Here is a 13,255-nt window from a genome sequence, read left to right on the forward strand (position 1 = left end):
CAACAATTGGTTTGAATCTTGTCAAATGAGTAGGAGTTTGTTAGGCGAACTAGGAGGGGAGGGGAGATTCCAAGAAGGGCAAAAACTTGAGTAAAGGCCCGGAATGAGTTTGGGGAACTGCAAGTAATCCAGGAAGGTTGAAGCATTTGCAGAAAGGGAGGAGCCAGACTAGAAATTAGGAGAAATCCATAGAAGCCAAGTCACGCAGTGACCAGTAGTAGCCTTTCAGCCTTCGAAAGAGCCTGTCAACGAAAGATTCTAAGCATGGAAATATCACATATTTGTGTTTGAAAAAGAGCCTTCTGCTCGATATTTCTGCCCTCGGCCAGAGAATGGCACAACAGAGCAAGGATGTGCTCCTGTTGCCTAGAAACTGGAATGAAAAGACATTTGTGGGACAGAACCAGAGACAACCTATAGCCCCCTCTTATCTGTTACTAGAGGCCCTATGCACAAAATTTGTACAAGAGTAGGCCTTCGCAGCCCCAGCTGCCTCAGCCCTCACAGCCCTGGCTTTGTCCAGGAGGATGCCCGGATGGTTGTTCCGCTGGTCAGTCATTCTGTTGATTTGCATATTACAATTTTATTTTTATAGATTCATGGAAGTTTTCTTCTATTCTTGATTGATTCAACAGAATAAGAACAGAACTGTTATCCAACACCTCAGAAGTGCATCTAATTGTTTTTTACAAACACACTGAGGGAAAAGGCTTTCACAGTCAGATCCAATAAAGCCAGCCTTGCAAGTGGGGTTCTTCAAGGAATGACCAGATAAATCAAATAATGATAGCTCTCTGGGAATGAGGTTTTGAAGGCGCTTCAACCCCCTTTCTGCTCCTACCGTGGCTACAAGCCTATTGGTTTTCATCATGATTGTGCTGAGAGAGGCAAGAGAGAGGATGAAGAGTAGGACAAGATAAAATGCCACAGAGGTAACTACTCTTACTGGAATTTAGATATTTTTCTTGAATAAACACTCCCTGAATTGTTGTAAACCTTTAGTTATTTTAGTTAATTTCTAGAACTCTGGAAAAGTTGATTCTGATTATTTGTTTTTATAGTTTTCTCATTACTTTTATGAATGAGAGATCTTTTGGAAATCCTTACTCTGCCATTTTTGCTACAATCTACTGTGTGTGTGTGTGTGTGTGTGTGTATGTGTGTGTGTGTGTGTGAGAGAGAGAGAGAGAGAGAGAGAGAGAGAGAGAGAGAGAGAGAGAGAGAATGTGAAATTCTCTTTGTCAGGTTAAGTGAATTCTCATCTTCTAGGTTGATTAAAATCATTGTCAAATTTTCTACATCTTTTATTCATTTATTGAAGTGATTTTATGCGTCCCCCTTTAATTAGCCTAACTAATACATAAATAGATTTTTTAAAAAGTTATGCCATCTTTGCATTCCTGGAATAAGCCCTATGGTATATCTTCTAATGTTAATGAAATTAATTTGGTAATATTTTATTTAGAATTTCTATTTTCAAGTGAAGTTGACCCATAATATAAGGAACCAAAAGCAGAATCGCCATCATTTGCACCACTGAACTCAGAGGACTGTATCCATGTCATGACTTCTTGTGCAAGAGTTGACTATAACGTTTAGATGGTTCCTTTTAGGAGGTAAGTAAATCTGTTTGAAGCTACACATGGTAAATCAGTTAGGATTAGAAATAGAATGAGTTTAAGAAACTAGAAAAGAGTACCTTAAACAAGATACATGTTTATTACTGTCTCAACTAAAAAAAGACAAGCAGTAGGCTGTTTAGTTGAGTATAGTGCAGTGATGGCGAACCTTTTGAGCTCGGCATGTCAGCATTTTGAAAAACCCTAACTTAACTCTGGTGCCGTGTCACATATAGAAATTTTTTGATATTTGCAACCATAGTAAAACAAAGACTTATATTTTTTATATTTATTTTATATATTTAAATGCCACTTAACAAAGAAAAATCAACCAAAAAAATGAGTTTGCGTGTCACCTATGACACGCGTGTCATAGGTTCGCCATCACTGGTATAGGGACTTCTCAGATATCTTTAGGATATGGTGGTCCTATCATCCTTAGTTTATGGCCTTTGTCCTCCTAGTACAAGATGGCTATTAAAGCTGCGTACATCCTTTGTTATTAGGGGGTGGGGGTGGGGGAGTCTCAGGCAACAGGATAAAAGAAGAAATGGAAAATATGTTCCTACCCATTGCTGGAAATTCTACATGATTTCTGCTTATTAGCAATGGCTAAAACTTAGTTCCGTGTAAAGGAGTTGGAAAACACAGTCTTTAGATGAATGGCAACACATCCAACTACACATCAGGGCTTGTGAATTTGTGAAAAGGGGAAGGTGAATGTATTTAATAAGCAATTCGGAGTCTTTGCCACCAGAGAATGGTCTAATCATGTAAGAGGGACATCTTCGCAGTCAGATATATGGGAAGAAGGTTAATGTGCATATGTTTTGTGCACGTGTGCTTGGAAGTCAAGGAGCATGAGGAGGACATTTACCAATGTCTGTCCTCGTCTTCTGAGAACAGTATCACACAGACCTTATCCCTTGCATATATTTAAAGTTAATAACAAGTTTCTTGATCTGAGTGCTAATTATAGAGGTATGTTTACTTTGAAGTTTACTTTGTAGTTTACCATGCAGTTTTCAGGACATTCCATAGGAAATATTCCATTAAAGAAAGATAATGATGAAGGGTGGCTTGGGAAAATACTGGCTTTTAAGGTTTTGTTTCAAATTCTTCTCTAGCTTTTTTTTTTCCATTTTAGCCACACTTTGAACTTATTGTCTCTCCTTTATATAAAAATATATAATTTTTAATATATAAATGTGTATATGTTGATCTTATATATCAACATAATAAAATTTATATAAGTATATACATTTACCATCATTTCTGTGGTCCATGGTTCTACATATAAACTCTCAATATTGCAGTATGTTAGTTGTCCGATATCTAGAAAAAAAATTTTATGAAAACAAATTAATAAAATAATGCTAACTTAACACCTGGATTTTTTCAAGGAAATATTTCAAATTTTCCAGTTTGCTGATTCCCCTCCTCATCCTGCAGAAAGTTCACAGAGAACCACTTTTATCAACACCTATAACTTCCTTGGAACTTTTGAGATACATCAGTGAGAGCAATCTTTACAACACAAACCTAGCCATGCTCCTCCCTTGCTGGAAGTCCATCAATGGCTGGCCAGTGTCCTCAGGACGAAACTCTTAGGATCCTGCATTACATGGCCCCCGTGACCCCACTGGTCTCATCTCTTGCCATGCTTTCTCTTTCAGACACACTGGTCTCTCCGTCTGAATGGCAGGGATGGCAAGCTTTTCCTCTTTTTCCTGAAGTAGGGTTTCCTGGACTCAGTTTTGTGTCTTTGGTGATGGTGCAAGGCAGGAGGTGGGAGGTGGGAATTAGGTCAGTGTCTCTGTAGTGCTGACCTAGCGATCTTTCCAGTGCTCCCACTAACTGTCTTTGGCTCTAGTTGGGCTGATTCTTCTCTAGCCTCACGGAGTCTCCAGAGCCCACACAAGGGGCTGGAGAGGGGTTTCTGGCCCGTTCAGAGTAACTTCTGCCTTTCCAGTTTTTCTCAGAAAAAGAACACCCAACTCTGCCATGAATCTACATAAAATTCTTCACTGAATTGTCCAGTAGATCTCAAAAGCCCAGGGAACTTTAGGAAGAACAGTGGTCGTAGGAATTTGCATATGAAGCAGAACGTCACAAGTCTCAAGAAAAATTGGAAATGATTCATCTTGATCACCCTAACAATTTGCCTATTAAATCTCATGACCTCAGCGCCAATGTTCAGTTTCTCTCTTGATTCTTCAAGTTATTCCCAAACCCTTCAGTGAAATTCTCCCCCGCATTTTTTTTTTTTTGTTTAGGGATCTTGCACACAACCAGATGCTACAGGGGGCAGTTTCCGCTCCTGCAATCCTTTCTCATGTTTTTCAAATACAAATGTCCTGGCTCTGGCCTGATGCGGAGTGAAGCGCTCCTGTCCTCACAGTTGATTTTGGAGTCAGGAAAGCTAAACTCCAGTCTAAAGGGTGAGAGAGAAAGTGGGCCCACTTCATTGTCATTGAACCTCCCTCTTAGTACAGTCTTACACTAGTTTTTCTAAGAAACACGTAGACCTCAGTCATATCAGGGAAAACAGATTTTGCTCATTGATCTCATCCTGACTCTTATGAAATGAAAGCCCCAGAATATTCATGCTAAGAATTATTATTTGAGACCTGGCTTATTTTTCAAGCACCACCACCCAAGATGGCTCTCTATTTGCCATCTAGAAATGTAGTCATAGCTTTCCAATTTTCATTCACACCTCTCCAGCAACCAGGTGGTGGCTGTTTCTCCCAGAGCAACTCGCCTCATCTTTTCTTTTCTTTTTCTTTTCTTTTCTTTTCTTTTCTTTTCTTTTCTTTTCTTTTCTTTTCTTTTCTTTTCTTTTCTTTTCTTTTCTTTTCTCTTCTTTTCTTTTCTTTCTTTTCTTTTCTTTCTTACACTCTTTAATTTATTATATAGATGCAGATCTGTTCTATGTACAATACTTGGTTCTATCCAAGAGTCCTACAAGGCATTCTATTGGTAATCCTCCCCAAAATAGATTCAGATAAAATAGATCTTTGTGCACTTCGTGGACTAGCAAAACTCAAGACTTAGTGATTTCAGATTTGAGGCCGTACATTCAATTCAAAACATACAGAATTAGGACTAAGGCGGTAAGAGTGGGCTGACAGAAACCACAGGATTCGGAACAACTGAACTGCATTCTGCTCGCATCGGAGCCACAGTGTGAACAGCAAGGGTCGTGCGCATGGCCTTTCACTGCAGGGTGAGGAGCTTCCTGGAATCTAAGGTGACAGCACGGGGCGGGCGAGCAGCTGAAGGCCCTGCGGGCGGCTTCGCCAGGGGCTCATTCCCTCGCCGCCTCTCCTTTCTAGGGTTCTTGCTTCAGTTTGTAATCAGCCAGGGCGGCCTTGATCGCACCTTCAGCCAGCACGGAGCAGTGCGGCTTCACGGGGGGCAGGCGCAGCTCCTTGGCGATGCCTGTGTTCTTGATGGTCAAGGCTTCCTCCACCGTCTTTCCTTTCGCCCATTCGGTGGCCAGCGAGCTGGAGGCGACTGCGGAACCGCAGCCAAATGTTTTAAACCTGGCGCCCAGGATCTTCCCCTTCTCATCCACCTGGATCTGGAATTTCATCACCTCGCCACACGCTGGAGCCCCCACCAATCCAGTCCCAACACTTTTGGATGTCTTGTCAAGAGACGCCACGTTTCTGGGATTTTCATAATGATGGACAGCCTTCTTGTGATAGAGCCGGGCCGAAGCTGACAGCTCCCGGCAGCAGGCGAGGGGTCCGAGCAGCAGGGCTGACGCAGCACCTCCCCCCCCCTCCCTCCCCCGGGCAAACGGCTGCTCCAGTCGCCCTCTTTCTTTCTTTTCTAATCCTCTCCCATGGATCTGCTTCTCATTGATTTTTTATTTTTATTTTTTATTTTTGAGAGAGAGAGAGGCAGGGAGAGAGAGAAACATTGATGTGAGAGGGGAAACATCAACTGGTTGCCTCCTGTGCGCACTCAGGAAATCAAACCCGCAACCTGGGTGTGTTGTACCCTGAGAGAATCAAATCTGCAATGTTTTTAGTGTAAGAGATGATGCCCCAACCAACTGAGTCACCTGGCCAGGGCCTTTCCTCTTTCGTTCTTTTTATTTTCCATTGATCTTTTAAAAGAGAATGGAAGAGAGGAAAGGGGAGAGAGAGAAACATCGATGTGAGAGAGACACATCCATTGGTTGCCTCCCACATGCGCCCTAACAGAGGCTGGGGATAGAATCTGCAACCTATGTACAGACCTTTGACTGTGAATCGAACCTGTGACCCTTCAGTGCATGGGCCCGACACCTAACCATTGAGCAACACTGGCCAGGCCCTTTTCTCTTTCTTGAAGGCTTCTCCACACACACTCCCCTGACATTACATTTTTCAGTCTGATTCCAAAGGGAAGCCCTCTCTGATCCTTAACACTAGATCCAATCTTCCTAGTTTACATTTGCTCCGCCCTCACCAGCTCTTTTATCTAGCAGTTGTCATATTTGATGACACCTGTAGCATTGTCATGAATGAAATGAAATTACTAATTTTCCTTGGGGTGGTCCTCCAGCATGAAGGCAAGAACTGTGCCTGTTTTTCTCAGTGCTGAATCCGGATTGGTGTTGCTTAATAAATGCATATAAACAATTTTTAAATAGCCTGAACTTGGTTGGTTGGGAGCCTACATTTTCCCCCCATTCACATCAGGACTATGTCGAATCTGCCTTCCTTCACTTAAGGATGCTTTGGGAAAATCCCTCAGTTCCGTTTTTATCACTTCTAGTAACTCAACAGTGCAGTTCAATGTAAAACTCCCCTTCAACCTCTTCCTGTCACTCCAGCTAAGGCTTGTCTCGTGGTCCAAAAATCTATAATAGGAAGGGAGATATGGTCTAACACCTCTCCCCTCTATTTTGCCTCATCTAATTTCAGCTTCTCTAGTGGTGAGGGCATGGCAGAGAGGCCCAACTAGTTCTCAGTTACCTGGCCGCTGCTAGTTTTCTCTGTTTCTCTGACTAAAACTGATCCACTGTGGAGGCCTTCTCTCACAGACATCGGAGTGTTGGCTCATTTGTGGAGCACAGATGTGAGTGCTTGGGGGGGTGGGGGGAGGGGGCACCGGTTTGTGGGAGTGGGAGCTCTCCTCTGAAGAGTGCTGATGTGGGAGGCGTTCTCTGGGTGGCCTCTCCTGGCCCTCCTCCCACGCGGCTCCAACCGAGGATGTAGCATCCAACCCCGCTGCTGGCATCCCTACCTGGTGGCCAGATGGCAAGACAAGTGAAGCCTGGCTATAGTCTGCAGTGTCCATGCCGAGCAGTGAGTGTGCAGACTCCTCTCCATCTCACTCAAAGTCCATGCTTCTGTCTTTGGGAAGATCAATGAATCCACTGCCCGACCAAGGAGAGCAGCTTCACTTTTTTTATATTTCTTGACTCTCTCATGTAGTGCTTTTGGAGCCCCTTTCAGTTGGCATTAAGGCAATGTGACCTCATTCATGCAGAAGAGAGGGAAAAGCCACCGGTCTCTCCCAGATCCAACACTGTTGATCCTGATGATTTTCTCCTCCCTCCCCATTCTTCTATTTATACAGAGTGGGGGTGAAGAGTGCTGGGGTGGATTGTTGGGGGAGAAAAATCAACTCGATCGCCCCTTACTTAGCTTAGAAGTGATGCTATTCCTGACTTACGAATAGCTCTTTTGGGAGTGTGAAGTCTCCTTGTCTTAGCTCTAAGTTCGGGGCATTGGGAAAAGTCCATCAGGAATCGCATTACACATATCTACTGGTGTTGAAAGAATGAACCAATGTGTTTATTGTGCTGTCTGCTCCATAGAGAGCCTTTGCCCAAGCTGGACTCCCAGACACAGGGTCACCGGGCTGGGAAGCAGTGAGTTCCTATTTCACGCAGGAAGGAAACAAACCAGCCAAGGCACTAACTCTCACGGGCTGTGAGACCCTCGTGGGCAGATGGAACGTTAGAGGCAGAACAGAGCACAGTGAGAGCTTGGGACAAAGCAGAAATATTGAGGGAAATGTACCAGCAGGATGAGGTGCAACAGAGGAAAGAAAAAAATAAGAGACAGGAAGATGATGAGGGGGACAAAAATCTGGAAAGAGAAAAGATGGTGCAGGAAGAGGGGGGAAGACTAAGAGGCTGAGGTCACAGGGAGGGAGCTGGGCGAAGGCACTGGGCTACAGCTTGCCCAGCTGGAGCACAGGGAGGTGGGCAGAGCAACTGATGAAAGAGAACAAGGGCCTGTGGTTCCGGCTTTGCAGCTGGGCAGGTGGCTCTGGGCTGAATCCATCCCTTCCTCTACCATGCTGCCTTCTGAGGTGCTTCCTAGGAGAGAGGAGGAAGTGGGGGGAGGTGTGGTGCAGGAGCTGCCACTTTAATTAAAAAAAAATATTTTTATTGATTTCAGAGAGGAAGGGAGAGGTGGGGAGAGAGAGAGAGAAGCATCAATGATGAGATAATCACCAATTAGCTGCCTCCTGCCAGCCTCCTACTGAGGATGGAGCCCACAACCCGGGCATGTGCCCTGACCAGGAATCGAACTGTGACCTCCTTGTTCATGGGTCAACTGCTCAAACATGGCGCCACACGGCTGGGCAGGAGCTGCCACTTTAACAAACTTGCTAGCCCAAAGGCACTGCAGGTGATGGATCCTATTATTCCTGGACAAGAAGTGAGAATAAAAGATGGAACCTTTTTAAAAATATATTTTTATTGATTTCAAAGAGGAGGGGAGAGGGAGAGAGAAATATCAACTATGAGAGAGAATCACTGATGAGTTGCCTCCTGCACGCCCCCTGCTGGAAATTGAGCCTGCAACCTGAGCATGTGCCCTTGACCGGAATTGAACCTGGGATCCTTCAGCCTGCAGGCTGTTGCTCTATCCACTGAGCCAAACCGGTTCGGGAAAGATGCAACCTTTCTAAGACTGCTTTGGTCTCCGCAAGAGTTGTGTAGCATAAACATGGTCAAGGAAGCCACTTAAAATTAAAACCTGCAATGAAGAACTTTGGAAAGACTTTCTCTCCCAATACCCAGACCCATTCCTTAGCCGGAAGCTTTTGGGTAAAAAGTGTGGCACAGAGTCAGGCACAAAGACGGGTTCAGTCGACATGGGGTCTCATTAAGCAGTTCCCAACACAGGGTCTCAGCCCCCAGCATGGCCGGGCTTGTGGTAAGTATGGGTGGGCAATAAATGAACTCATGGATTTGAAAGTCCAGGCCTCATTTATATGTGCCCCTAGTCGGTCCCACCACCTGGGCCCAATCAAGCTGTTTCTTTGGGCAGAGCCATCTATGAAGGCTGCATTCTCTGAGTTCCCAGGAGCTCCTGGCCTTGCAAACTTCCAGGTGTCACCTAGTACTGCTGTTGGGACTAGTTGGTCCCTGACAGTGTAGCCAATGCACTTGGGGACCACGGGAACCTAGGAAGGACCACTGACATTTTAACTTGAGAAGGAATGAGTGTGGGACCACAGATCCGAGCAGGGTAGTAAGTGGAGGAGAGAACCAAGTCCCATGGACAGACCTAGAAACACAAAGCTAATGGTCAGAGCAGCAGAAAGCCTATAGGCTTCTTATGCCATGCTGTTCAAACAGTGGTGTGTGGGCCCGGCTGTGGTGGCTCAGTGGTTTGAGCCTTGTCCCATGGACCAAGAGGTCCTGGGTTCGATTCCCAGTCAGGGCACATGCCTGGATTGTGGGCTCGATCCTCAGTAGGGGCGTGCAGGAGGCAGCCAATCCATGAGTCTCTCTCATCATTGATGTTTCTATCTCTCTCCCCGTCTCCCTTCCTCTCTGAAATTAATAAAAATTAAAAAAAAAACAGAAAACAGTGGTGTGTGGGCAGCAGTATCCGTGTCTCCATCTCCTGGTAATTCATTAGAAATGCAGAATCTCGATTCTCCCCCAGGACCTACTGACTTAAAGTCTGCATTTTAACAAAACCACCAGGTGATTTTCTGCGGTTCAATGGAAAGTTTAAGAAGCACTGATAGAATCCAAGGCATTCAGTTTTACTAGAACATGCTCCAGTGGAACCAGCAGAGGGCAGTGCTGCAGGGCTGCCAGAGCCTGCAGAGCAACTACAGGGAAAACTTGGCCTCAGACTTCAATTCACCCGAGAACTGTGGGCCAAGGTTGGACGATCTTCTCTGCATAGAGGCAAATGGCTCGAGCTCACTGAACCACCCCTTTAAGCTTAGATGTATAGGAAAACCAATGAGGGCCTTGGGAACACATGAGAATCAGGCTTGGTCCCTGTACTAGAGGTTCCGGACAAGCTTGGGGTATCAGACGCCCTTAAGGCATCCCCGGATTCACGGGCGTGTGACCTGTACAATCAAGCCGTTTCGATGCTCAAAAGGGTGTCGCACTTGGTTTGGTCCTCTGCTGTCAAGATCTTGAAATTATTAATAATGTCACCTTTCAACATGTGTTTTTTTGTGAACTCCATTGAGACCATGGAGATGTACAGGAGCAGAGGAGATGTGTGCTGTGTGAACGTCAGTCCCTGTTCCCTGTTGCTCCATTTATATGCAGCCTCCGTGGTACCCCATACGTACAGAGCCCAGTGGACCCATGACATATGGAAGTTTACTGAGACTCAAAGTGAGTACGAAGGAAGTGTGTTATGGAAGCCACCGTCTTCCATAGAGTTGCTGATAGAATGTGTGTGCATCAAGAAGTAAAATGAAAACAGTCAAGTTAGTGTTTTACAGTATTTCCACTGTCCTGGTCAGAACAAAATACACATGCATATACTCAAAATATGAATTGAGTACTTTCAATGAGTCCGCAGACAAATGAGATGTTCTTGCATTTCATTCAAAACTGACATGGCACAATTTAAAAGTGAAATTCATAATGATTTAGAATGTTCATTTTCTTTTACTTAAAAAACATTAAACAGCAAATTACAAACACACACAAACCATCCTGAGTAAAGAGAGGCTGGGGAAGAAAGGGAAAAGCTTTGAGAGGCACTTTTTCCTGCTTTTTGAACAAGGGGTTCCACATTTCCATTTTTCACTGAGCCCCACAAATTATGTGCCTGGCACTCCTTCGAGGGATTGGACAGGCAGGGAACTACTGTTGCTTGTGACCCAGGCCTTCTACAGTGGGACTGGCCCCAGGTTTCCAAGTAACGAGAACCAATAGAAAAAATGATGCTTGGCAAGGTGTGGCCATTTCTCAGCAGCTGAGGGACATGCTGATTTGAGATACACGGAATTTCCTCCCTCTACTGCATCCCCCAGGAATCCTCTTTCATTACACTCGTGTGTGTGTGTGTGTGTGTGTGTGTGTGTGTGTGTGTGTGCGTGTGTGTTTCCCCCAAGAAAAACGCCTCTTCTGCCAAGAAAAAGTGAGGAAAAAGGGAAGGACACTGTGAACAGAAAGAAAACCTAGACGGTCTGATGGAGTAATGCAAGCTGATAAGAGGTGAGTTAGGGGTGGAATTGCAGGTTAGCCTGAGGGAGAGAGTGGGTATCTTAGGAAGCCCGAGCTATCTTGTGATATAAAAACCCCAAACATTCTTATCATGCATGTGCCATGCAGGCCAGCAGCTGCCTTCTAAGCGATGTCTTGGACCCGGGCTCCTTGCATTCTGTGGCTCCACTTCTGAGTCCCTCACTTTCTGTCCCTGTAATTCCACTCACCTTCTATTGGCTAAAACCAGGCACATGACTCCAGCTAGATGAAAGGAGACTAGGAAAAGGAGGTGTTCTATTGGCCCATGTATTAGTCAGGGTTCTCCAAACAGACCTATCACACACACACACACACACACACACACACACACACACACACACTTATCGTAAGGAATTGGCTCATGCAGTTATGGAAGCTCACAAGTCCTAAGGTCTGAGTGGGAAAGCTGGGGACCCAGGAGAGCCCACGGTGTAGTTCCAGGCCAAGTCCCAAGGCAGGAAAAAACACACCAATGTCCCAGCTTGAAGGCAGCCAGGCAGGAGGAGTTCCCATACTTGCAGGCAGGTGGGCCTTTTTATTCTACTCAGGCCTACTGCTGATTGGATAAGGCCCATCCCCACTCGAAAGGGTAATCTGCTTTATTAGCTCTACTGATCCAAATGTTAACCTCACACAATCTGACCATATGTCTGGGCATCCCCATGGCCCAGTCAAGTTGACACTTAAAATTAACCCCATCACAGACCAGGAGGAAAAAGAAATGTTTGGTGAAGACACAGCATCGTCTCTGCCACAGGGGACTGGATGTGGGGAAGGATGGTTTCGTGTCAAGGGAACGTTGTGTGTGGTGGAGCAGCCCCTAAAGGGGGAGCCTACCCTTGAGTAACCCCCTTAGCTCCAAGCCCATGGGGAGCCTTAGAGGAGAAAAACATACAGCAAAAATTCCAATTATTTGTCAGGACTGGGCCTGGGCACTTCTGTCTTCATATAACGGAAGACTCTGGTGAAAATATTTTGTCGATTTGATGGCTTTATTGGATCTCATGACAGATAGAACTTGAAGAGTTGTCCACACAGCAACGATGATGAAGGACTTCCTATAAAGGGCTTGGGAGGGACCCTTTTACGTGGAAAGCTGCACACCAGTTCTGGGGAAGTAAGCCTGACTCCATATTCCCAGGAAACCTAATGCATATGTTCCTCAGAGGAGCCGGAAGAAAGCAGACCACCAGGAAGGAAAACCTGGGGAGGGGGAGTTTGGGGGTGCTGGAACCCAAGGAGGCCTGGCATGGATGTGGGAGCAAGAGTCAGAAATAGCCCAAGTTCACTCCTCAGCCGCACAGGAGCTGACACGGAGGAGCCGATGGTCCCAGGCTCTTCCCCTGCGTGTCTTAATGTTTCAGTTTGTCCAGGCTGATGGAGCTGGCATTGTCTGACAGATTTGGGACAATTTTGGGAATCCACTTTGACAATAACATCAAATATTGATTTAAGCAAGACAATGTTGCATAGTCTGATCACTTTTTTTTTTTTTTTTGGAAAAAGATGCATGTGTATTTATATATGTGTGTTGGAAAACAACTAGGGGATATAAAATGCAACATTAGCCATGATCTTTTATTTTTATTTTCATGCTTAGCAGTTTTATTTCTGCAAAACGATTTATTACCATTTTTATTAGTTATTCTAAATTGATATATAGAAATGCATGTAAAAAAGAAATCCTTCATATTTGAGAAAGAAGACTATTCACACCCAGCATTGAACTAAATAGCATAATTATGGCTACATTACCCATGGATTGTTAAGTATTTATTTCTTTTTTGAAAACCTTTATTGTTGATAGTATTACAGATGCCTCCCCCGCCCCAATGCTCCCCTCCACTGATTCCTGCCCCACCCTAGGCCTTTACCACTCTATTGTTTGCGTCCATAGGTAATGAATATCTTCTTATATAATAAAAGGGTAATATGCAAATTGACCCTAACAGCAGAAAGACTGGCACTATGACACACACTGACCACCAGGGGGCAGATGCTCAATGCAGGAGCTGTCCCCTGGTGGTCAGTGCGCTCCCACAGGGGGAGCTCTGCTCAGCCACAAGACAGGCTGATGGCTGCCAGCACAGCAGTGGTGGCGGGAGCCTCTCCTGCCTCCTCAGCAGCGCTAAGGATGTCCGACTGCAGCTTAGGTCTGCTCCCT

General features: G+C 45.1%; 1 protein-coding gene across 1 annotated transcript; it reads right to left on the reverse strand.

Moving 5' to 3' along the window:
- Window positions 1-4,919: 4,919 nt before the first annotated feature.
- On the reverse strand, window positions 4,920-6,917 carry LOC118673236 (iron-sulfur cluster assembly enzyme ISCU, mitochondrial-like). Its single transcript, XM_036343824.1, has 2 exons — window positions 6,864-6,917; window positions 4,920-5,409 (listed from the first exon to the last, which is right to left on the reverse strand). Exons 1-2 carry the CDS (start codon window positions 6,915-6,917, stop codon window positions 4,954-4,956), a joined length of 510 nt encoding a protein of 169 aa, XP_036199717.1. The 3' UTR covers window positions 4,920-4,953.
- Window positions 6,918-13,255: the final 6,338 nt, after the last annotated feature.

The sequence above is a fragment of the Myotis myotis genome, unplaced genomic scaffold, assembly GCF_014108235.1.
Source record: "Myotis myotis isolate mMyoMyo1 unplaced genomic scaffold, mMyoMyo1.p scaffold_m19_p_18, whole genome shotgun sequence".
Lineage (NCBI taxonomy): Eukaryota > Metazoa > Chordata > Mammalia > Chiroptera > Vespertilionidae > Myotis > Myotis myotis.

Bases quoted from the DNA above. Each gene is read 5' to 3' on its own strand.
- LOC118673236 (XM_036343824.1), bottom strand. From the start codon at position 6,917: ATGGACACTGCAGACTATAGCCAGGCTTCACTTGTCTTGCCATCTGGC. The intron at 5,410-6,863 runs GTAGGGATGCCA...CGGGGGAGGGAG, and splicing joins TCTTGCCATCTGGCCACCAG to GGGGGGGGAGGTGCTGCGTC.